At 44.9% G+C, this 24857-nt stretch overlaps 2 protein-coding genes and 1 pseudogene across 2 annotated transcripts in view; 1 reads left to right on the forward strand and 2 right to left on the reverse strand.

Annotated features, from left to right (window-relative positions):
• Nucleotides 1-525: 525 nt before the first annotated feature.
• On the reverse strand, nt 526-8181 carry RSC1A1 (regulator of solute carriers 1). The gene is made up of 2 exons (XM_077775580.1): nt 6309-8181; nt 526-542 (listed from the first exon to the last, which is right to left on the reverse strand). Exons 1-2 carry the CDS (start codon nt 8179-8181, stop codon nt 526-528), a joined length of 1890 nt encoding a protein of 629 aa, XP_077631706.1.
• Nucleotides 8182-10708: 2527 nt separating this feature from the next.
• Nucleotides 10709-24857, reverse strand: part of DDI2 (DDI proteasomal shuttling factor 2) — a 28607-nt gene continuing 14458 nt past the window's right edge. The window contains exons 5-9 of the mRNA XM_077775902.1: nt 21912-22039; nt 18182-18310; nt 15470-15573; nt 13107-13296; nt 10709-10771 (exon numbers count right to left, since the gene is read on the reverse strand). Of these exons, the coding sequence (XP_077632028.1) occupies nt 10755-10771; nt 13107-13296; nt 15470-15573; nt 18182-18310; nt 21912-22039 (568 nt within the window). The 3' untranslated portion in view covers nt 10709-10754. The remainder of the gene's footprint in view (nt 10772-13106; nt 13297-15469; nt 15574-18181; nt 18311-21911; nt 22040-24857) is intronic.
• Nucleotides 22160-22528, forward strand: LOC144241290 (ubiquitin-ribosomal protein eL40 fusion protein pseudogene; annotated as a pseudogene).

Genomic DNA, 24857 nt, shown 5'->3' on the forward strand with positions numbered 1-24857 from the left:
TCACTCAGCGGCAGACAGGTCCTATGCCCACCCCCTAAGCCGAGGGCACAGTGCAGCCAACCGTGGGATTCCTGAGTTTGGTTCCCTTAAGTTCTGAGTTTCCCAACTCTCAAAACCAAAGCGCTATGGAGTGACTAAGCTATTGGCAAGCCTACTGCGCCAATCTGCTTAGCTTTTTCAAGATGCAGTAGTCTCAAAGCTTAAAGAAAAGTCAGAAAAGCAATCATGAGCAACTGCAAGAACAAATAAAGGGGTTAGAGAAGGGATCTTATTGGCTAAGATTTGCCAAGTGTGGCTACAAAACTGCTAAACAAAGCTTCCTGGAGAGCAAAGGCCCAGCTTGCCATGAAGACGAGATTTTGAATAAAAACGAGCAAATCAGTTTTCACCGTAGGTGCACGGGTATAATTGGTATATGGAACTGCTCTGAGTGTATCACCAGAACTATCTCAAAAGGTTGATGGAGAGAACAGAGAATGGAATAGAATCATTCAGAGAGAAAGGTCTCAGAGAGGGGGCATAAACTCAGAAGGCTGTGAGGCCTGCAGGGAAAGAAAAAAAGTCTGGTCAGCGTCAGGTAATCTCAGGCTGAAGGAATCTGGAAGCCAGCCGGCTGATCTGCCCGCCTCTGGTAGGAGTTTAAGAGAGGTCTACCTTCCTCTAAACCACAGATGCATTCATTCAACATTGTGTATAAAGCAAACTCCTGGTAAACAAAATCATTTCCCACCAGACATGGATTTTCCAGGGAAAAATACCCAGCATGCCCCTTCCCAAAGTTGGCTAAATGAGAACCTTCATATGGTACATATTTAAAGAAATATAGTTCTGTAAAAACTCTAATTTTGTATTCTATACCCCCCACCCCAGGTCTTCGGTAATCTGCCTAACCTTTTTAAGTAAAAGAAACATTCTCTAACTCCCATGTCCTTGAGCCATTTTTCTCTGTAGAGTTTATTCCTTAACATTGTGCCCTGAAACTTACCAGCTAGATCCCCTCACCTTCCACAGCCCCCAGAGGGTCTAAATCACCAATCACCAATATATATCCGATAAACTTGTGAGTTTTCTAATTGTAAGCCTCAGAAGTCACTAGCAGTCAGGTTGTATACCTCGGGATTACAACATACATGGTGACATCTTAAATGATCAGTTAAAGAATGTTCCTTTGATGGAGCTATCTTGTTGAGGGATTTGGTAGAGCCTTGAATCGTCTTGTAAAGAATTCTGCCCACCACCCAGCCCCAGAGCCAGCCCTTGCTACATTTTCTGCTCTAGATTCTCATTTCCACATCTTGCTGTTTTAAAACAGCAAATCCCACAGAATTCTCTAAGTCCTGTGGGACCAGATGGTCAATATTCCAAGCAGCTATGCTCGAGCGGAGAAGGAGGGTGCCCGGGCACACTCCACAGTTCTACCCTGTGCGGAAGGATGCCCTGATGGGAGGAAAAGCTCACGGTCACTGCTACCTGTTTGGGATCATCTCCCATTTACTTGCACTTCTATCCTGCCCGTTTCTCCCTGGCCCCCCACCCCCACCCCAGCAGCATAAATTATTCCCAAATAATTTATACTGATCTCTTCAAGTATTTCTATCAGATGTTTGAACATTTTTTATCTGTTTCTGATTCCATAAAAACTTAAAAAAAAAACTTTCTAGAGCAATTTTAGGCTCACAGCATCTAATTCCATTCTGAGCCTGATTTTCCCACTCTCTGAATGTGAACCAAATCATTCTAGTAGGACTTTTAAAATAAAAACCATGCTAATAGGTCAAAACAGATCTTGCTCTTAAAGCTAACATTTGTTTCACGTCTCCTTACTAGACAAAGCTTCACGAGGACAGGCTTCCAATCTGATTCAATCATCCCTGTGTTCTCAGCCCTCACCAGTACCTGGCACACAGGCACTTAATATTTGAATCAATTGATTTTTTTTTTAAGTAAACACTACACCCAACGTGGGGCTGGAACTCACGACCCTGAGATCAAGAGTCGCATGCTCCACCGACTGAGCCAGCCAGGTGTCCCATGAATCAATGAACTCTTATCCAAAGACTCATACTGTATAGCCTTCAACAGTAACAGACAGATTTCCTCAAACTCTTTCTCTGTCTTAACCCCACAAACAGGGCAACAAAGAAACATCTGATGAACATCTAGAAACCATTTTCCGGTACTGCGGATGCAAAAAAGCCCTATTAGAATTCTTCTGTCTAGGGCAATCTAGCGATTTGGCGCAGGATAATTCTGAATCGAAGGGGAGTATTAGGACCACTCTGTGCACACCCTTTTTCTAGAAAGGCCATTTTCAAACTTTCTCCCTGATACTTCCACTTTTACTCTCCACCAAAACGCGATGCCTCTGCTACTTGGAGAAACTAAGGCACAAGAGAAAATCAAGTACTTCAAAGGTTTACCCCTAAATTCTTAATTCAATGAACTCCTAGGACTACACCTCACTAACACTGAGGGACCTCTAAGGACAGAGCTCGAGTCATGATTTTACATTCCACAGTTCTCAAGGACAGGCTTCAAATGTACTCGGTCTTTGGGGAACTGATGCGTTGAATTCTTTCAGGAAGAAAGCTACTTTATGGAACTCCTAAAATGTTAACATTCATCTCCTAGGACGGGAAACTCTTGATGACGGTCTCTTTCTAACTCAGCCACAGACTATACTATGTAACCAAGTTCAAAGGAGAAATTTGGCTTCTTGGGACTTGGGCTAGAGATTGGAAGAATGCATCATCTCGTTAGCTTCTCTTCGGAGAGGTTACCACTGATAAGTTGGAAACACACAGCAGTTTGGTTATGCTGCTTGCTCTCACTGCAGGTGGCCAATAGGCAGGAAAAGAAAATCAGGATGCACTGCGACTTTCCTGGCCAGTTATTGGCAAGGCTGTTTTTATATACACAGCAGAATAAAAGCCGCTGGATGTGGGGGAGAGATCTGTAAATACAAAAATGGTTTGCTTTTCAAGCAATGTAAAATGAACTGTAGGCTAGTTGTCAATCACACATGTATACGTACACACGAGCTGATGGTTAGACCAACAAAGTTTCTATGGCTTTTACTAGAGAGAGAAAGCTGTGCTAAGGAAGAACAGAGTCCGCTTTTGACTGGTTATCAAAATCGGTGACACAAAGTCTCATGTATCTTTCCATTTTTATGCAACCCTCTTGCTGGAGAAATGCTTTGGACACCCCGCCACCCCCACCCTGGGCCGTGTCTTCCTCTGTACATATGATGGAGACAAGAGCGCTGGTGTTTTCACAGGCTCCAAGGCAGGACGGTTTTAACACACACCCACCATCCAGCCCATTCTCTCTGCCAAGTGACCGGTAATCTGTAGATGGTAATGCCTGCAGCTCAAACCGAGGGATGAACGCTGCCGGCTGGTGCCCGGAGGCCTACACGTATACGAGTGGGAGCCCTTCTTACCAGCCTCGGTGGGCCCAATCCACAGCTGTGTCAGGCACAGCTCTCCGGTCCCCAGGCGCAGTCCTACCCACGGAATCAACTTAAGGTAAAGTGCAGAAGTCCTACAGGTCACTCGTCTCCTCTCTTTGGTGAAGGAACACAGACGACCTTGGGGGAGTACTGATCACAGAGCTGTAGACACGGTCCAGTGAGGCGGCCCGTTACCGCTGTCGGCTGGCCAGGACCAGTTCTGCCAGCGACCAGGAGTTCACAATGCTTTTACCTCATTTTTGAAAGAAGTTAATCTTGAATCTCTGCACTTTTAATAAAACTGAGGATGAAAGTTCACTAGTGTCATGTTCCTTAATTCCCTTTGTGTTTTAAGAACTGTGTGATTTTACAATTATTCGAAATCCTAACAATGTCAGCGACTTTGCTTTCATACAAATGACAGGACAGGGAAATAAGGTTTTAAAGATCAAAAGCAATTATATATTGAAAAATAAATGATGAAAGAGGACAAGGCTATTTGGCAAGCGGGTTCAGCTCATTCATTCGAAGTACTCCTAAGAATACATGTACAAATACAGGCCTAATGAATTTTCTGCTAAAAATAAATACACATATGTAAAAAGCTATTGTAATAAAACCTTTTCCACACTGATATTCTATATTCTACCTGGGATTGAGTCCCAGATCTCCGCACTGTGAAAATTCAGTGGCCAAGCCACTGAGCAGTACACCACCACTCAGACAGAAGATTAGGAGGCCCATCTTCACCCAGAAGGCCCTTCTGGAACAGTCTGTTGTCGCTGATAACTTACCCCACCTCACCCCCACCCCACTGAGTAACCCTAAAGATTTATAAGCTTAGAATAAATTCCCAGTTACCACCCATAAAGCAAATACAGGGGCCATTGCATTGCTACTGGATTTTGCTTCCCTCATAGCACCAACTACTTCATTATGGTCGCAGCTCTAAGAGTCAGCTGACGGAAATCCTACGCGCAGTTTCCTAGTGCATCTTACGTCTTTGGTGTGGGGCAGGCAAAAGGGTCTGCCACATGTGATTGTCTAAAAGAACATTTTAAAGACAACCTGGCTGACCTACTGTTCGAGCGCCCTCGTGAAAACGGTAAAGCACAGCTCTGTCTGCCAACCATCTCCCAACTTCGGAGGGTCATGACGAATCTATGTGACTCCGCCACATCACTCAAGACTCACAACACACGTACAAATATCACAGCAAAAAGAAAACAAGATGGAACAGGACAGAAGAGAGAGGCCTCTAAGCACCCCCAAATTAAAACTTCAAAAACTCCTGAGATATGAGCCTCCACTTTGATTGTGCTCAATGACTTGAATTTTGAAGGAAAGAATAAGCTCGTCAAGAGAGTAAGACTTCACACGAAATCAAATTTAACACTAAGTTCACGAATCACCCTTTTCAAACCATCTGTTTCAAACACATTGCAAACTAGAGCTTGCAATCGGGGAGTCATTCTCAAAGTCCTTTTTGATAATAAAACCAAGGTTTCTGATTCCTGCTAGGTACCTAAGATAATTTATTTTCCGGGAAAAACTACCTAAAATCTTATCCAGTAGATTATTGCACAGTGGGGCCCACAGGACAAGGATTTCCAAGGGCTAGTCCTCAGATTAAAAAAGGCCACAATAAATACACCTATATACTATGCCCCACTCTGCCTTGACAAGGTAAACACAAATGTGATGCAGCTTGCTTTAAAAAAGAAACTCCTGAGGAAAGAAAGGGATGGAAATCTCTACCAAGGCCACTTGAGTCAGAAACCGCCAGTACTATCTGCACTGCCGTAAAGGCCGCTCGCAAAATAGACCGACCGTTCCAAGCACCGAGACGGACCCGCGACAAGGTTATCACACTTCCTGGTGTCTCACTCTGATCACAGCTCACAAGGAGCTTTAGAAGGACTTCCTGGTAGATGAGCTCAGAAAGGAAAGGAACTGCTGGCAAACCAACCCCTTAGCAGAACTCTGGGTTCGTCGCTGGCCCTAAAGGCTGAGGTGAGATCCGGAAGATGCTAGCAAACCCGCTCTCTAGTAAATTCCAGTGTTTCGGCCATTATTTCCCACTCACAGTTCTTGAAACCACCAAGACATTTGTGAATGGAGTTACAGACTTTTCCCTTTTCTATCTGGGTAGTGCCACGTTCCACTCTGACGCTGATCCCCCCTCCCACCACCCCCATGGCCCACCCCAAAAGGCTTGGCAATCCACGCAGCAGCCTGTCGTACACAGAGAGGCCCAAGTTTTAAATCCTCCCCAACTCACCCCGTAAAAATGTTGAAGCCTAACCACACAAATAAAAACATACCGCTCTGGGAGAGATCATCTAATTATTCTTCAATTTCCTCTCACAACTGATGAATCGCCAATACACAGAGCACTAAGTGTAAGTCCAAACAGCAAACCATGTGATCAAGTTTGTAAATGGACAATCGAGCCAACAAGCTGTACCCTGCCCACAGCACAGCCACGGCCAAGTGGACAGGTGATCTGCTCATAGCTGCACGGGTGGCAGGCCTTCTCATGGCTGCTTTTTAAAGCACTCACTCTCATTCTAAAGTGGTATGCTATACACAAAACCATCAATTTTATTCCAGAATACATCATCTTGATGATAATAAAAAGCTTTTGTATGCACATACTGCCAATACATTTAAAAGGCCCAAATTTTAACAAATAGACAAATTCATCAGACAAGAGATAAGTTACTTTGGCCGAAAAAAATCTTTTAAAAAAAATCTGGCTCAACATTCTGCTTGCAGGTTTCTACATACACTGTGTATGCGGTGAGTGTGGATGTGTGTGTGTGTGTGTGTGCGCGTGCGCGCGCGTTTGTGCATGTGTGTCTATATNTAGGAACTACAATGTTCTTTGCTAGCAAAACAAGAAGTGCAAGGTCTGCATTTCCACCAACTCGATGCAAAGCCCCAAGAGCCTCCTGCAAAGTGAAGCCGGCCCGGAGAATCCGGTCAATGTCTGCAGCAGGAAAAACCAGCGGTGGAAGAACGGAGGGACTAGACGATGGATGGCTGGTAGGCGGTCCTAACTCAAGCAGCGGCCCCACAGCTTCAGGACAGGCATCTTGTCGGGTTTCAGGACTGTCTGTCACCAGATTCTGTGAGCCCTGACCCAAATCTTCAACCAACGTGAACCTGGACAAGGACTTCGTTTGCTCAGAAGCGGGACTGACACCATCCTCCTCACCTGCTACAAGTTTGGGTGAGATTTCTACACCTAAGGTGCAGTGTAACTGATTAGACGTTTTTGCTGAGGCTAGAGTGGCAGAACTGCTCTCGTTTTCGGATTCCCTAGACTCGGGGACACTTTCCTTATCAGGTACTAGGCCATCACCTGGATCCCTGACTTTAATGTTTTCTACATCATCTACTCCAGCACCATTTGAAGTGTCTGTTAACTCTTCTGCCCTCACGGACACAGATATGGTCTGATGAAAGGAGACTTGCAAATGCTCTTCATTCTGGGTAGCTGTAACATGCTCACTTTGGGTCCACCTTTCAGAAAGTTCCTGAATACCTGTTTGGCTGTGGGTTACCATTTCTGATTGACAGAGAACTTCCCCAGATGCATTTTCTGAAGCTGGTTTACTACTAATGACCAAGAGTTCATGGAGTTCCTTCAAGGCTGCTGTCAGAGAGGAGCACCGTTCCTCTGCTGACTCCACAGAGGGCTGACAACTGCCACAGAGACTTAAAGGCGGGGAGCAATCCCCATCTTCTTTATTTGTTCCAGACATTTCAACGTTATTGTCTGGGAGCTGTAAATCCTGAGTGCAAATCGAACTACTCAAAATTTCAGATGAAGGGTTACATTTTGATGTTTCTACTTCCATCAGGGGATTCTCTAAGGTGAGACCGGATGCGCCGATGTTCTTGACACTGGCGTTCTGACCATCTGCCGAGTTAAGCACAGCACCTGGGGACTCTTGGACTGTATCTACTTCCATAAGTGTTTCTGAGTGTGAGCGGCCAAAGCGTCCTGAAGGTAGAATATTTTCGTCTGTGCCTGGAAGGTCCACGTTCTGCTGCAGCCCATCTTCTTTCATTGTAGCTTCCAAATCAACACTTCTTGGTTGATTCTGTTGCCCTTCCCCAGGAAGTTCAAAGTCTTCTGTGTCACAGGGGTGTTCCTGTTCTCGGTCATGCAGAGCATCCTGCTGTACAGCCTGATGCCGCTCGTGTCCCAGTTCTCTGTGCTGACGGCTGTTCCCTGGACTCGGGTTCCGACTTTCCGGATGCCAACCCTTTTCACCTGGAGACCCCGGTGGTTCTTGCACACCAGCAGTTGTGACAGATAAACTAGCTTGCCGTCTTATGTGGAGAGGAGATCTGAGGCCCTGGGTGCTTCCTTCAGCAGATTTCTCCATGCTCTCTGCAACGATGGCTTCTTCGGATGAATTCTGCAGAGGCATGGCTGGAGCACGGTCGGCGGGAACACTGTCTGCTGAAGAAGCACTATCGGAAAGATCCTGTGGAGGAAGATGTTCTCTCTTTTCAGAGGTTACCTGGAATTCAGCGGAAGCCTTCAAAGCCTTTAGAGCTTTAGGTCCGATGCGGTCAGGGTCACTGGGCTTGATAGGGCTGACGGAAGCAGAGACAGAGCGAGCGAGACTCATAGGATTACCAATCTCGGGGCTCCGTCCTGGAGAATGGGCTGGATGGTTGAATCCATCTGAAGTTGGTAAGGATGACATTCCCAGTGAGGTAGTTTCTTTACCGCTTTTCTCTATATGGAACAAAAGGGAAAGGAAAAGAGATTAGTAGGTGACAAAGGCCAGTAACTTCTCAGATGATACAAATCTCAACAGGACAGAACAAAATCAGATCCTTAAACTTGGGTCTGTCTTATTCTGATACTCATACAAGAAGCATTCTCACTGGGGTAGACAATTTAACATCATGGCATCAGAGTAAGAGGTACGCACATTCTTAACAAAACATGTATGCTCTGATTCAATCCTTTTCTTTAAGTACCATTAATAAACATCCACATAATGGCTGAGTCAGTGCTCAAGACTGAAGGACATTTATGTATCTTTATTCTCCGTGAGTCCAGCACTCTCAGGAGGGTTTCTCCGGGTGTGTTCTGTCACTTGCCCTGAAGTCATGTATGCTAAGCAAGCGCATTCTAGGGCGCCACCCCGGGAGGAAGCCTGTGGATCTGCATTTTCAAAACGCTCCACAGCTGGTTCTTAAGCATGTTAAGAATTGTGAGGATCTCTGCACTAGAGTGATTCTCATGTCGGTGCACTTCTAGTGTTTCAAACGTGAACACGAGGGTTCTAAACGACAAGTTTAAAACCAGATATATCTGTAACAGAGTGGGGATTATAAAGAGAAAGGAGACCTCTGGAAGACAGAGAAACAAATATTCTATTTAATTTATTTCTATTCAAACTCCCATGATCCAAATCATGATCTAACTGTCTGAGCAAGGACTCAAAGAACAAAAATAAAGATAAAGAGCAAACAGACTGGATCTCATCATCGCCTTACCAAATATGGCAACCTTAGAAAGGATTATCAGTTACTTTGTCACGTTAACATAGCACAACTAAGTGAGAACATTTAAGTACTTTAGGGCAGGGAAAGGGGGGAGGATCCTGGCAGTGGAGGGAGATAGTTCATAACAGCTTTTGGTTAGGCAATGACAATTTAGGATCAGTACAGCTGACTGAGCACTCATGGACGGCAGGCTCAAGGAGCACCTCACGATGCCGTAAGTATCAGTCCCAATTCTCTTTTTGCCACTGATACAAACACTGACCTCTATGCAGTTACTAGAAGATCATTAATTAAATGTCAATGGGTAGCAGCAAAAACTACTTCACAATACAATCTCTCAGGGCAGGCGCTTCTCAGACTCGGATGCTTCATGGTGATTAATATCCAATGTAAGGGGCGGGGGAGGGCTTGACCTTAAGAAGTCAGGAAGTAATCCAGAATCAAACAGCTCTAAATCATTCTAATCCAACACCGTCAACAGCATGAGAAGATAAAGCACTGACTATGTCAGCAAGTTACCGACTTCTTGTGAAACAATAGTTTAGAGGTCAACGGGAAAACAGCATTTGCTTCAGTGTAAATTATATCCATTAGTGTCTAGAAACACAGTTATTAGTTTTATTTATCAATCTCTAAGGCTGACTCCGAAAGAGGTTCAGCTGTGAGTTAATGAGAACAGAAAAGATGCATCACAGTGAAATATCCATGTAAGTAGCACGGGGCATGTAATGATGGCCTTTGGGCACTAGGCAAACCAGTTCCAATCACTGTATCAGGTCGAGCAGAACGTGGCCTCAGTGTGTGTTTGGTGCTCACTGAGAAAGCAGCACACAGTCCTCCAGTTACTGAGATTTCACCGGCCTAAGTCCTGACCGTAGGGGACTGGCTCAGTACCACAGGGCAGTGGAAGGGGACCGCGAACAACGGGCATTAAGAATAATTAAACTGTGCCTACTTTTACTCCATATTTGTAAGAAAGAAAGAAAAAAAGAAGAAATTAAGTGCTAGGTATCTAATTACAACCAGCCTGGAAGCCCCTATAACGCCCTAGGTTGGAAGCTGCCATTTTTCCTCTTGATAAATCAGCCATAAACTCAAGGCTGCCGTCTCCTGTATTCCCACTCCAGGGAAATGGAAAGGCATATCTCCGTGGAGACTCTGTGAGGCTGGGAGACAAGAGTGAAGTCTCAGCTCCTATCACTGGGAGAATGAAACCTCAGTGCTGGCCACGTTATTGACCCTGTGTCCCCAGACACATTACCAGGCCGAAGCCTCCATTTCTTCTTCAGCGGAACGAAAATGTCTGACCTTCTACCACTCTAGGCAGTTGTGTGCCGAGATATGAAAGAGCAACTTCCAGCTTTCCAGAAGAAACAGGCTCATGAAACCCCTAACAGTGTAGTTATCTTCAACAACACTCTGCAGTGCTGACACCCTTAATCTGCTCTATTCACGCTGGCCAGAGGGACCCGGTTTTTCTTGGGATCTCCCTTCCCCCCTCAGACTGTTGCAGCAGTTGATGAAACTACAAATAGGAAACTCTGCTTCGGTATGTACGTATGCCAACATACGGATGCATGTACAGGCTGGTTGTAACCAGATCAGACGAGGCGACATGGATGGCAGAAGCTAAATTCCGAAACTGCGGCAGACACAGAGACTTTCTGAGCACAGATGAGAACTGGATGGAAGGCTGAACGTGGCGTCTATAAATACCTGGTCTGGGGCCCACTCCAGCTGCAGCACACACACACTACATGCATCATGGCTTCTGACGCTCTGTTTGAATTAGGAAACAGACAAGCAAACTTGGGTTAACAATGCAAACCACACAGCATGCAGGGTTACTGTCTCCATTCCTCTGCCATCTTTACAACCAGGAACCGGGAGAGTCAACGTTGGGGGACGTTTGGGTGGCTTAATTCTCTCACAATACATAGAACAACGTGTCAGCTTCAACAGATCTTCGATAGAACTTGGAAAGGAATTAATCTCACACACCCACACACATGGAACTCATGGGCAGACGTGTGAGACAGGTGGAAACAGCAGACCCATGGATGGAATCACAGGCTATGGCAACCTTAAAGGTGAGCAAACACTTGTAATAGTCACTTTCCAAATTTCTTTCTCAGTTGAGATTTATTTTTAGAAGGAAAACAAATGAAACTGGATCATCCTGCCTTAACTTATCTTTTCGTCGGTGTTTAGAAAATGTATCTGATAGAGCTCCTATTGATTTATTTTGCTGCTGATAGAAAGATAAAGATACTATGGTATGAGGTATCCACCAAAGAAACCGTTCTTAGCAAAAATACTTTCACCTACTAGGTCCAAAGTTTTGATTTTGAGGATACTGGGAACTCGGTGTTCCAAACAAGAAGAACCTGATGTAGAATTTGTTCACACACTGTAAAAATTAGCACAAGCCATGTATCGTTACTAAAAAAAAAAATTGTCCCGTGGGCAAAAAAACCCCACTTCCTTTTCATCCTTTTTTGAAAAATATTTTCATTTTTTTTTAATTTGCTTTTTTGTGTTTTTAAAGTAATCTCTACACCCACCGTGGGGCTTGGACTCACAACCCGGAGGTTAGGGGTCGCAGGCTCTGCACAGCGAGCCAGCCAGGAGCCCTTCCTTTTAATCGCTCGGATCACTACATTCCTTTCGCTATGCCTGAAAACATCTGTACTTTCTATTTTAATCTCCTTAGCTTTTTATTACAGGAAGGTAATCACCCAAGGAGGGTAACTGTGAGTAGGTTAGAAAGTATTGCTATCATCAGCCAGTGCTTCTCAAATAAAAACACCAAATTGTGGGGGGAAAATACAAATTTCACAAGATGGTAATGCAACATTTTATTAATACCCAGAATGATGGCTAAACTGACAAGTCACTAAAAACAGGGTAAAACCTCCTAAGTGGGTTTGTCAAACTCAGTCATGCTCGCCCTGCAGGGAAGCTTAAAACTATGAATTTAGTTTCCCCCTGGCTGTTCAGAATTTCCCCCTTTCTACAACCAAGGCTGTACTTTGTATGTAGAACTCAAAGGAGCCAAACGGTGTGGTGGAGCAGATTATGAACCTGGCCAGCTTGGAGAAGTCTGTCTGCTATCCACACTCATTTTAATTTAAAGAGGCTCAGGGCTAGACCTTGGGTGTTCTCCATAAAAACACTGGCAAAATCTGACTGCCTTTTTTTTTTTTTTTAAATGAGCTCCTATCTTTTATGTCTTTAGAAGAAAGCTCTTCCCTGAACTTGTGGCTCTAATACACTTTACTGCATCAGAAAACACAATGTGTGATATTAGTCACTGATGAATAATTATAGCTCAAAACTTTAAAATAACCCCAACTTAAAAGTTAATCCTCTTCAGTTTCTAGAAAATGCATCCCACAGTCACGGTTATAGAACAGATGGGGGAAAATGATCACATGGAGGTAGGATTTCAGCAAAAATGTGTCCTTCCATCTCACCCAAAAAAACTTGGCTTGGTCTTTAGACTGAAACCATGACAATGGAGACTCATGGAGAAAGGAATCCGGAATCCCCACGTCACGAGTTTGTCCCCTGTTCTACTTTGGCCCGAGAACACACTCTGCAATCTAATAGCATAAACCCTGTACTCTGATTAGTGTTCAGTTAGGCTCCGTATTGCTGGCTCCTCTATCTTTGGTAGCAGCAACTTTCAGTAGATATTAAAAAAGGTGTCGGGGCCGCTTAGTCAGGACAAGGCTATCCTTCAAAGGAAGCGGGCCCCAAAAAAGGAAATAAATGTTCAGGGGAACAGGAGAACTTAAAAGGAAACGTCTGCTTAGTGTAAGAATTTTTGATAGGAAAAAGGAACACAAGATTTTTCAGGAAGCCTACCAAAATGTGCTTAAGCCAAGAACTCCCCAGTGTGCCTAGGACACAGCAACGATCTGTCGAAACACCGAGTTTTTTGTTACTGTATTGAGAGAAGAGGCGGTCAGAGGACAAGGAATACATCCGGGACAGCACGATGACATGGATTAGGAACTTGAAAAGGTCCCCATCCCCTCTGAAGCTCTAACCTCCCTGGCTCACTGACTATAACGAGCAAGTTATCCAAGAGCTTGGCCACTGCAAATACCTGCATCCTCTACGGATTTTTGAAGAGCTTCTGCTAATTCTTGGTCTGCAATCTCCTCTGGCCGCACTTCCTCTCGCCCAGCCCCGTATGCCAATCGGGCACACTCTGGTAACTCTCCCTCGGGTAGGAAGGTGGTCTGTGAGCCGGTGGTGCCGATTACCAGCACGTTTTTCTTGAGGTCAATGGAACACTTAGAAGGAAAAAACCAAAGACTGATGACAGCGGACAAAACACCATGCAGAAAAGTTATCCTGAATTTAAATATTTAAGTTTTATTTAAGTATTAATGTTTGTTTATTTTTGAGGGATAAAGAGGGAGGGAGAGAGGGGGGAGAGAGAGAGAGAGAGAGAGAGAGAGAGAGAGAGAGAGAGAGAGAGAGAGCATGCGAGCAGGGGAGGGTCGGAGAGAAAGGGAGACACAGAATCTGAAGCAGGCTCCAGGCTCTGAGCTGTCAACACAGAGCCTGATGCAAGACTTGAACTCACAAACTGTGGGATCATGACAGGAGCTGAAGTCGAGTCAGAAGCTCAATTGACTGAGCCACCCAAGTATTCCTAATATTTAAGTATTTTTTAAACATTTAAAGTTTATAGCAGAATAAAAAAAAGTTCATAGAAGAATCATCTTTATATGATGTAGTTTATACATATTTGTCTAACCCAACCTCTATTCATTTTTTAACTTAAATGTTAATAGATGTCCACTATATGAAATTTGGAAAAATGCCAAGCATAATCAGCAGCCCTTTTTAGAAATATACAGATGATTTTTTCCCTATAAAACTGAGACATACTATTTATACATTTACATCACTATTTACATTGTGCTTACTGCATAAAGTACCAATGATCTCAAAAGTGGTATACGGGCAAGGCAATCTTTACTTTTTTAATTATCTTTTTAATAGAGAGAGAGGGAGACACTGGATCTGAAGCAAGCTCCAGGCTCTGAGCTGTCAGCACAGAACCCACGAACCGTGAGATCATGACCTGAGCCAAAGTCAGACACTTAAACGACTGAGCCACCCAGGCACACCAAGACAATCCTTATTTCATACTTACACCACCCTCCTTTTCCGTGTATTTTTCTAATTATTTAACATAGGACAGTACACACATATATGTTTTATATCTATAAAGCCGAAGACTATTGGTCTATAGCATGACTAAAAAATGGGAAAAGATAGTGACAATAAATTAGGTTTTATTAATACACGCATTCACTCACCACTTCTACTTAAAATTCTGTGCCTTGATTAGAATATTAATGCAATATGTGGTTTTTTTTAATGTTTTATTTATTTCTAGGAGAGAGAGAGAGAGAGAGAGAGAGACAGCATGAGCAGGGGAGAGTCAGGAGAGAGAGAGTCACAGATTTCGAAACAGGCTCCAGGCTCTAAGCTGCCAGTCAGCACAGAGCCCGACGCGGGGCTCGAACCCACGAACCGCGAGATCATGACCTAAGCGAAAGTCGGACGCTCAACCGACTAAGCCACCCAGGCGCCCCGCAATATGTGTTTTATAGGAACTCAGTCTTAAAACACTTTTAAAGAGTTATTAGTGACATAGGGCTGCCTAGGTGGTTCAGTCCCTTAAGCCCCGAGTTGTACTCTGCTCTCACAATGCGGAGCCTACTTGGGATTCTCTCTCCCTCTCTGCCGTTCCCCACTCCTGCTCTTTTTCTCAAAAGAAATAAACATTTAAATAAAAAAAAAAAGAGAATTAGTGACATACAAATATTGCCTAGATAGGAAACCTTGCTGTGAAAAGTTTTATTACCCAGTGGACAGTAACTGCTTCTTCAATCAGAACAGTTTATCTTTAAACAAACTGTTAGGTTTCAGAGTGGAAATATAAATATGATTACAAGTGAACATATTTACAAACCATTCTCCCTGTGCTAAATGAACATTTCTACTGCCAACGTCTTATGTACACCTTCTTCCTTAATCTTGCAGTTCTTCTTCCAAGCACTGTCTGACCAGCTGCTAAAGATTTACTAAACTTATACTTGCAGTAAAATCATCATCATGTGTTTTATAGATCCTCCTACAAACCCATCAAAAATTACCTGAGTTCTAATCAGAAACTAAAAGTAACACAAGAGAACCAAGCTGCCCATTATAATCTCAAACAGATGGCAGGATTTAACAGATTCGGAAAGATTTCATAAGAAGAGATTCTATTTCTACTGATAAATCATTTCAAACCATGTATGATGACATCCTCAATTAGGGACCTTTCCAAGTCTGAAGAGCCATGGTTTCTCAGTTCTCTAATATACACAGCCGAGAGAAATGATGCAATCATAACCACATAACATACAAAATGTCAGTGAGGAAGATAATGAAGCACTTAATTACCTGATGCCGCTTCAGCATGTCCAGTCCCAAAAGCATGTCCATAGGCTGTTCCTCAAGTATAGAGAAAGAGCATGCCAGGAAATCTCCTTCAATCTGAACCTGAGCTAAAGCATATTAAGAGAAGGGATTACGGATTTTTGCTTCAAAAGCCTCATGCAAGCTTTGGAAAGGGATCTATCATTCTGTGCCTTGCTTCTTACAATCAGGCAAAGTCAAGGCAAAGCATGAAACAGGTAAGTTAAGTATAAAAATCCAGTGAAGCCAATGATCAGTTTAAAAGTCAATGAAGGGGGCGCCTGGGTGGCTAAGTCGGTTGAGTGTCTGTCCGACATCAGCTTAGGTCATGATCTCCCAGTTCATGGAATCAAGCCCTATGTCGGGCTCTGTGCTGACAGCTCGGAGCCTGGAGCCTGCTTCAGATTCTGTGTTTCCCTCCATCTCTGCTCCTCTCCCACTCATGTTCTCTTTTTTTTTTTTTTAATTTTAATTTTTTAATTAAATTAACAGTGAGAAAATGTTATTTTTTCTTAAAACAGAGTATAAAATTCTATACATTATACGACCACCTTTTACAAGAATAAAATGCATAGGAAAAGGGTCAGAAGGAGATTAACTACAAGTGGTACTTGATGGTTGAGTCTCACTTAAAGGGATTTAAGGTATTAAAAAAGGAATAATTCTGGTTACAGAGGAAGGAATGAGCACATATATTTGTCTCTATTCACTCATGAGTAATTATAATAAAATTTAATTTTTAAAAAATATTCTTGGGGCTCCTGGGTGGCTTAGTCGGTTAAGCGTCCAACTTTCANACACCCCGGCGACCCTAAAATTTTATTTTTTTAAGGTACAAATCACTAAGGGGGAAAAAAAACCAGAAGAGACCCTGAAACATGATTTGGGAACAGAAAGGCGAGGGCAGTGAGGAAAACAGGGAAGCAAGCCAGTTAACATCACAGATCCCCCAAGTGGTTAGGGAACAAGTACTTGTGCAAACAGGGGTGGAGAGGAATCCAAACTAGGTAGACTGGGTGTAGGAGGCATGGTTAGATCGTGGGGTTCCCTCTAGCCCTCAGCTGAACTAGGTGACTCTCCTTTCACCCCAACAGTAGACTAGAGATTTATTTTCTCAAGGGAGGGAAACAGAGGTGGACATGGAGGAAGACAAAGGCACAACAGGAACCCGACTGAATCCCAGAGGGATTAAGTTTACGTTTACAGAACCTCTACCCTTTCCTTCCTTCCTTCCAACTTCTGGGTCACCCAGTATGGCCGAGGCTGCCCACCCAAGTAATGTTCCAGATAGCCTTTTGGGGGGTGCCTGGGGGGCTCAGTCGGTTAAGAGTCCGACTTCAGCTCAGGTCATGATCTCATAGCTCATGGATTCGAGCCCCATGTCGGGCTCTGTGCCGACAGCTCAGAGGCTGGAATCTGCTTCGGATTCTGTGTCTCCCTCTCTCTCTGCCCCTCCCCTGCTCATGCTCTGCCTCTCTCTCCTTCAAAAATAAACAAACATTAAAAATTTTTAAAAAAATAATGAGACAAATAGCCTTTTGGTGTCCCGGTCTTCAATATGAGCAGATGCCAAGGATCACCAGACATCTTCTCAAACCATCGAACAAATACAAAATGTAATAGGAAGGTTGGAAGGCAACGCCGAGGAAATCCCGCAAACACCCACCACATCCAGGGCACAGGAAAGAGAGAAACAGAAGGAAAGAAAATTAAAGGACGAGTCTGGGACAGGACATCATCCCACCGGAGTAACAAACATCCTGGGGGCGGGGAAGGGGAAGTGAAACGTACCCCCTGCAGTGGATGAAGACAGACCTAGACCCAAGAATATCACTGTGAATCTGAAATTTCAGAACAGTGAGAGGTCAAAGAAGATTCTACAAGATTCAAAAATGGAAAAGAAATGTTTCAAATACAGGATCAAGCATTGACACAGCAGCAACACTGACAAAACACTGTGGGAACAAAAACGATTCCCGACTTAGCCGGACTGGTAGAACACAGGAAGAAAAAAACGACTATGACAAGTTCTGATAATGAAGGACTCAGTTTCCTCCCTTGTATTCTTTCTCTGGTAGCTACAGGAAGGTGCCCTCTAATAAACTGGGGAGAAAACTTACAAAGAAGACGACAGAGGATTCATGTAATCCCATCTAACCGCAAGAGGGAAAGCCGACTTTGGGACCCAGGCAAGGGAGAGTCTAAAACACCAGCTTCTGGAGACTGGACGGCACTGGTCCCGTGTCCAGAAGAACCTTCAACGGGAGATTTACACAACTAGGTATGTGTTCGGGGACTGAGGAACACTTAGAATGCCAGATGACCAAAACAAGACAATTATTAATTGTCAAGAAAAGCAACACAAAAGGAAAAGCAATCATTTTCAATTAAGTGGCTCAGCTCTCTACAGTATTTACGTGTCAGTAACTGCAAGACACACACGTTATTTAGCAACATGGAGGTGAGCACCACAAGGAATGAGCTTGAATAGCTGAAGGATACTCTAAGGAGCAGGAGAAGAGAAGCACCTAGGACTGATTTTTTGTAACCAACTACAGCACGCACGTGTAGAACTCTGACAGAACATAGGATTTAACATTTCTGGGGATCAGGCTTGCTGGGTCAGCTATACCAATACAAAGTACATTGTGAAACACCCGCTACCCTGAAAAGACTCCCATAGTGCTTTCTGCTCACCTAGATGTACCCTTCCAATAATCTTTTGGGTGCCCACTCCTTTGGCAATCCCGGCCCACCGACGGTCCACCAGCCTCATTATATTACACCTTTCTGCACAAGCTTGGCTCATAATAGTCATCTGGGCACCTGGAAGCAGAGGGAAACATCAGATAATAAAAATGAAATCCATGTTTGTGTGAAGATGAAAAACTACAGCCTGAGACCAAGGCAGAAAGTACCTCACCCCCACCCCCCACCCCCGCTTCTGTCTGTGTACAATTATTCACATCTGGGTTAGTCTAGCCCTTAGCTGTTCTTGCATACTTCATTCAACTTTCAGTTCCACAATCTGAAACACAGTGTAGAAACCTGACAGTGACGGAAAGAATGTTTTGTTTAAGTGTCATAATTAGATGATGTTTTAAAACTTTACCAACAGAAAGCAAAACTACCCGGAGAGGACTTCCAGAAAGTTGAACCACATCTACAGATGGAAACATGTTAAGTGCTCAGCTGAGCACTCCTTTATACTCACAGCAGTCCTCACCGAGTATCTCTAAACATCTTAACAGGTTATTTTTATTCCAAACGTTGGGACTCAATAATTTACTATGTAAAACCCACCGTATCACAAATAAATAAATAAACCTAATTCCCCCATCTCTGCTCCAACAATCACACTCTGTTCCCTTTCAGGAAGAGGGCATTTAGGGTCTTTTCTCCCCTGGTTACATGGATTCACCCACACAGCCAGAGCAGGCCCGTGCGGGAGACAGACACCTCTCTGTTTCACCCACAGTCCTATCGTCTCCCACACACTCTGGTCTATAGGCCCGAGTACTCGACATATCCATCTCAAGCCAACAGAGCTATAAAGCTCTTTTCTCTCCCAATAATTCTCACTCTGGATTTCTCTCCTTACCAATGGAATTATTCTCTTGCAACATAAAACTTAGCACCGTTCCCTTGTGACACCTCCTTTTTTTTTTTTAAATGTTTTTGAAAGAGGCAGAGAGAAACAGGTATGAGCAGGGGAGGGGCAGAGAGACAGAAACACAATCTGAAGCAGGCTCCAGGCTCTGAGCTGTCAGCACAGAGCCTGATGCGGGGCTCAAACCCACTAACTGCAAGTTCATGACCTGAGTCAAAGTTGGACGCTCAACCGACTGAGCCCCCCAGGCGCCCCCCTGTGACTCCTCTTCTTTTAGCCTTTTCCCCAACTCTCAAACTCTGCTCCAACCCTGTGAGTTTTATGCAATTTCTATTTCTGACCTTTCTTCTAACTATAGCAATCAGCCTAGCTCACACCCTATTCCCCTCGCTAATGGACAATTTCTCTGGTTTCCAAACCACTCTGTGGATGTATAATTTAATGGGAGGAAACACACATGACCCCTGAGGGGTATGGAATCCTCCAGATCTGTAACTGTCTTCAGTCTTCCTCAAATATCATCTTCTTCAGATCACATATTCATCTGCTCAAAAGTCCTCAATGGCTCCTACTCTTTGTAAGATTAGCCTCCAACCACACTGACACAGCTCCTCAGCCTACCTTCTTCTTGCTGCTATAGACTGAATATCCGTGTCCCTCCAAAATTCCTATGTCGAAACCTGATCCCCAGTGTGATGGCATTAGGAGATGGGGGTCTTGGGGAGCCTGGGTGGCTCAGATAAGCATCTGACTTTGGCTCAGGTCATGATCTCATGGTTGGTGGGTTCGAGCCCCACATCAGGCTCTGTGCTGACAGCCAGCTCAGAGCCTGGAGCCTGTCTTCAGATTCTGTGTCTCCCTCTCTCTCTGACCCTCCCCTGCTCATGCTGTCTCTATGTCTGTCTCAAAAATAAATAAAAGACATTAAAAAAATTAAAAAAAAAAAAAAAGGAGATGGGGGTCTTTGGGAGGCAATTAGGTCACAAAGATAAGACTCTCAGGAGTGGGCTGAGTGCCCTTACATAGGAGACCCCAGGGAGCTACCCCTCCTGCCAGGTGAGGACGCAGTGAGAGAACACCTGTGAACTGGGGAGCAGGCCAGCGGACACCCAAGCTGCCTGCACCTTCATCGTGGATCTCCCAGCCTCCAGAACTACGAGAAATGAACCTGTGTTGTTTATGAGGCCCCTCCCCCGCCCCCCAGTTGACAGTAGTTTTGTATAGTAGCCCAAACAGACTCAACTACCAGACTTCTACCCGGGCTGTTCAGAACCCGCCACTTTGACAGGAGGAAACTGTTCCCGTTGCCTCTTACTCGTGCTGACCCTCCTGCAGAGGGCCCCCTGCCTTCACTTTCTCTGAATTCCACTCATGCTTAAGACCAAGCTCAAAACGGCCTTCCCCAGTCGTGCTGAGAATGTGGTCTTGATGTGGAGCCAACACGCATCTGAGTTTTGTAGTCGCGGAGTTCTGCCATCAAACAGATCTGGGGCGGGACCCACAGTCCGCTACTCGTGACCCTGTCTACCTGAAGAGTGACACCGCCTCTCAACACTGAAGTCTCCCTATCTACGAAATAGGGTTAATAGTCAAACACAGCTCAGAGATTTCCTGAGGACTAAGGTGATTTACATTAAGCACCTAATATGTTGCTTGGCATACAGTAAAGGCTCAATAAATGCTGAGTGTTACTGTTAGCATCTCTTATGTATTTGTCTCTCTCTCATAGGAGCCCCAGGAGGCTCCAGTTAGTGAGTCTTGACTCTCAGCACGAATGCCCTGCCTACAGCATTCAACAGACATTTTTTAAACTAATAGTCAGCAAATTTGCTTCTCCCAAGAACGTGTGCATCTCAAGATATAACCCCCCACACCTTTGTTTTAAAAGTAGCCTATGTGTCCTTTGGGGAGCCTGATGTCTGGCTTGAACTCAGGACCCTGAGCTGACATCAAGAACTGGACATTTAAGTGACTGAACCACCCAGGCGCCCCCTCACGATACGAACTGTTAATGACAGCTGAAACCTAGCATGTGCTCACAGAATTGTGGAAGAACAAATGGAGGAAAATACCATGTGAGCAGGGCTTTTCCTACCCTAGGAACTCATCCTATCTCACAGGCTGAGGGGACTGCACAGAATTAAGGCACATAAGACCACTCAACCAAACCCCCATGGTGCTCTGTGTGATCTTACTAAAAAACAGAGCTATTACAGTGAGAAAAGGTGCCAGTCGGTACAGGGATCATCTGAATCCTCAAGGGGGAAACTCGCTTTCTCCTGACCTGGCTGTGAAGTGCTTTAAGGCCAAGAGCCCTGATTCAGATGTGCTTCCACTCTTCACAGCTCCTGGCAAAGTGCTGGTGCACAGACCATGCTGAAATATGTCTGACCTATACTCTATGCTGTTGCTTCTCACGGCTCCTTTTTTAAACCCACTTACTCCCACATTTCTTACACAGGTATCCTAAAAATTCAGGATGCCAAGTAAGGGGAAGTAGGAAGATAAAGGAGATACTGTGAAATACAAAACCAGTTAAAAAATGATTACAGGAGCACCTGGCTGCCCCAGTCAGTAAAAGCAAGCGACCCTTGATCTTAGGGTTGTGAGTCGGAGTGCCACATTGGGAGCAGAGTTTACTTAAAAAAAAAAAAAAAAAAAAAAGGTTACAGAAATAAACATGTAACAACAAACACACAGCTTGGCAAGTGATGTGACTCTCAGGCTGGTCAGGTGGCAGCCTGGAGGATTACTCCCCTCTTTAACAGGGAGCGGAGTCCCCAGAATGTGGGACAGATGGACAAAGAGAGACGTCACCTGAGTCAACAAAGGCTTTCACAGGATGTCCATTCACTTTGCAGTTAATATAAAGCATCACTACTTGGCCAAAACTTTCAGGAGCCTCTTCCATAGCTATGGTCATGTTTTCCTCGATGTTCTGTTGCCTGTAACAAACCAAAACCAAGTACAGTAAAATCATCATCTCCAGGAAGAGAAATCTGTTTCAGAAGTCACAGTATTAAAAACAGACTTGGCTTTCTCGCCAACGAGTGACAGACACAGAGATGCAGATCTTCGTGAAGACCCCGATGGGCGAGACCATCATCCTCGAGGTCGAGCCTGGTGACACCAGTGAGAAGGTCTAGGCTAAAATCCAAGACCAGGAGGGCAACTCGCCTGAGCAGCGGCACCTGTCTTCTGTGCACAAGCAGCCGGAGGACGGCTACGTGATGCAGGGAGAGCCTGCCTTGCGCCCAGTGCCTGACCTGCGCCGCGGCCTCCTCCAGCCTTCCCTCCACCAGCCGGCCCAGAAATACAATTGCAACAAGATGATCTGCCGCAGGAGCTCCGCTCACCTGCACCCCTGCGCTGTCAACTGCCGTAAGAAGTGTGGTCACAGCAACGACCTGTGGCCCAAGAGGAAGGTCAAATAAGGCCCTTCCACCGGCTCTTCTGCCGCCTGCAGGATGGCCCCCTGCCCGAGCCCCTGGGGCTTTGTGCTTCAATAAAGTTTCCCTTTCATTGACTGGGAAAAAAACCAACCACACCCCACAGATCTGTCTCTATCTTGGGCCCCTAGCATAGCCACCGAGTCGTGGCAGCGGACACTGGTGCGCTCCCTGCAGCAGGTGAGGGAGTGGGCCGCAGCTGGCAGGAAATCTGAAGGCGAACAAACTGCTTTCACATAAACCGTTCTGTTCCCTTGACAAGCTCAGATGCAGGCAAATAAACCTCGGGACAGCAAGAGTCACAACCTTTGAGTTCCTGGAGCTGCTTCAGATTCTGTGTTCTCCTCTCGCTGCCCCTCCCTCACTCACACTCTGTCTCTCTCTCAAAAATAAATAAACACTAAAAAAAAAAAAAAAAAAAAGACAGTTGGCAAATGTAATACACAGAGGTTTCAACTGCCCTGCTGGGTCTGCTGCTTAACCTCCAAGACTGGGTTTTCTGCCTGTAAACGAGGGGGCTCCCACCCTAGGACTGCTGAGGGGGTGTGGCATCTAGAACACCACGTTAACAGAAGAGCAGATGCTGCGAAAACACACACATCTCTTTAGCTACCTGGCTATCGCCTAGAAAACCACACACACACACACACATACACACACACACACACACACACCCCAGTTCACTTGGTCCATCAAACCATTTCTTCAAACATTAGACATATTCTAATTCTTAAAGGAGAAAGAGATATAAAACACTCCCTAACACGACCAACATTAGTGGGAAGGAGAGAGGGGGCCAGGCAACATACCCCAAGATTGAGGCACTAACAGAACAGGGCCCAAGATTCGGATAAACTGTAACCGCAAAGGAGGGGCTAGCGCATCACACACGGCCAGCTGCGCGTGTGAACCTCCCCGGGAACGCAGCCACACGGCTCAGTCCGTTTTGCTGGGTCCTCTCTGGCTGCTCTGGTACCGTGCTGGCGGACGTGAGCGCTAGTGGCAGAGACGGCACAGCCTGCAGACCCTAAAATATTTACCATCGGGCTCCTTAGGGACAAAGTGTGCCGAGCCCTGTTCTAAACTGTGATGCCTGTCTTTTCTGTAGTAATACTCTACCTCAAATGAACTGCTGGGTTTGGCAGGCATTCTGTAAAAATTCATGAAACTTCTCAGAAAGTCAAAGGCACCCTCATTTAATTTAGTCGGGGAAACATTATACTCCAGTGTATACACACGCTGAGTAATCACTGGTGCAACACACCAAATGAAACTTCAAAAGGCCTTTGACAGAATTACACGGCTTTTCTCTTATGCCACGTTATTAAATTTAGAAACGAACTAAAATTAGTTGTATACTCCTGACCTTGCATTGACTCCAACCAAGATAAATTTTAGCAAAAAATCTTCTGAGATAATACCAGTCACTTTGGCTATTCTGGGCTCTGTATGTATGTAGAGTCTCTTCAGAGGCACAAGGTCTTCTAGAAAAGAATGTATGTGTTACCCGACTTCCTTAAGCTCCCAGGGCCCTCCACAAGCTACAAATAAGCCTCATCTCACAGCTACTCTGCCAACTGCGCAGGGTCAGGGGGTGGCTACATACCCCCTCACTCTCCCTCCTACCTCTCCTGCTTCTAGGTGGAAAATATTTTTTTTTTTTTTTTTTTTTAAGAGAGCGAGCATGCAAGAGCGCATGCACGTGTGGACTCCACTTCTCTCCCATCACTCTGTGGGACAGACTTTACTTGTGACCACAAACAGCTTTTGAGACGTTTCTGGTCCATAATTCTTCACTTGAGAAAGAGAGAGAGAGTGGGCACAGGGTGGAGGTGCAAAGTGGGGGCAGGGAGGGAGGGAGAGGGAGAGAAGAAAGAGAGTGAGAGAGACAGAGAGAGAGAGACTGTCCCAAGCTGGCTCCGCGCTCAGCATGGAGACCGACACAGGGCTCAATCCCATGACCCTGGGGTCACAACCTGAGCTGAAACAAGAGTCAGACATTCAACCGAGTGAACCACCCAGGTGTCCCTGAACACATCTATTCTTGAGAATTATGTCAGGTTCCCTTTTAAATGCACTGTAGTCAAGTTCAGAGAACACAAGTTTCTTCCTATTTCTCTGGGAAGATTTAATTAGTGAGATTTTTTTCCCCAAAAAATATTCATATACTAATATGTTAATGCAATTAATGGGGACACTTAATCAACAAGAACACAAGTGAATGGCTAAGGTCTGTAATGGATTCTGGCATACAATTTAAATATCTGATTTCAAATGTAGTTGGAGAAACAGGAGATAAAATAACCATTATCTG

Source organism: Crocuta crocuta, unplaced genomic scaffold, assembly GCF_008692635.1.
Source record: "Crocuta crocuta isolate KB4526 unplaced genomic scaffold, BGI_CrCroc_1.0 scaffold127, whole genome shotgun sequence".
Taxonomy (NCBI): Eukaryota; Metazoa; Chordata; class Mammalia; order Carnivora; family Hyaenidae; genus Crocuta; species Crocuta crocuta.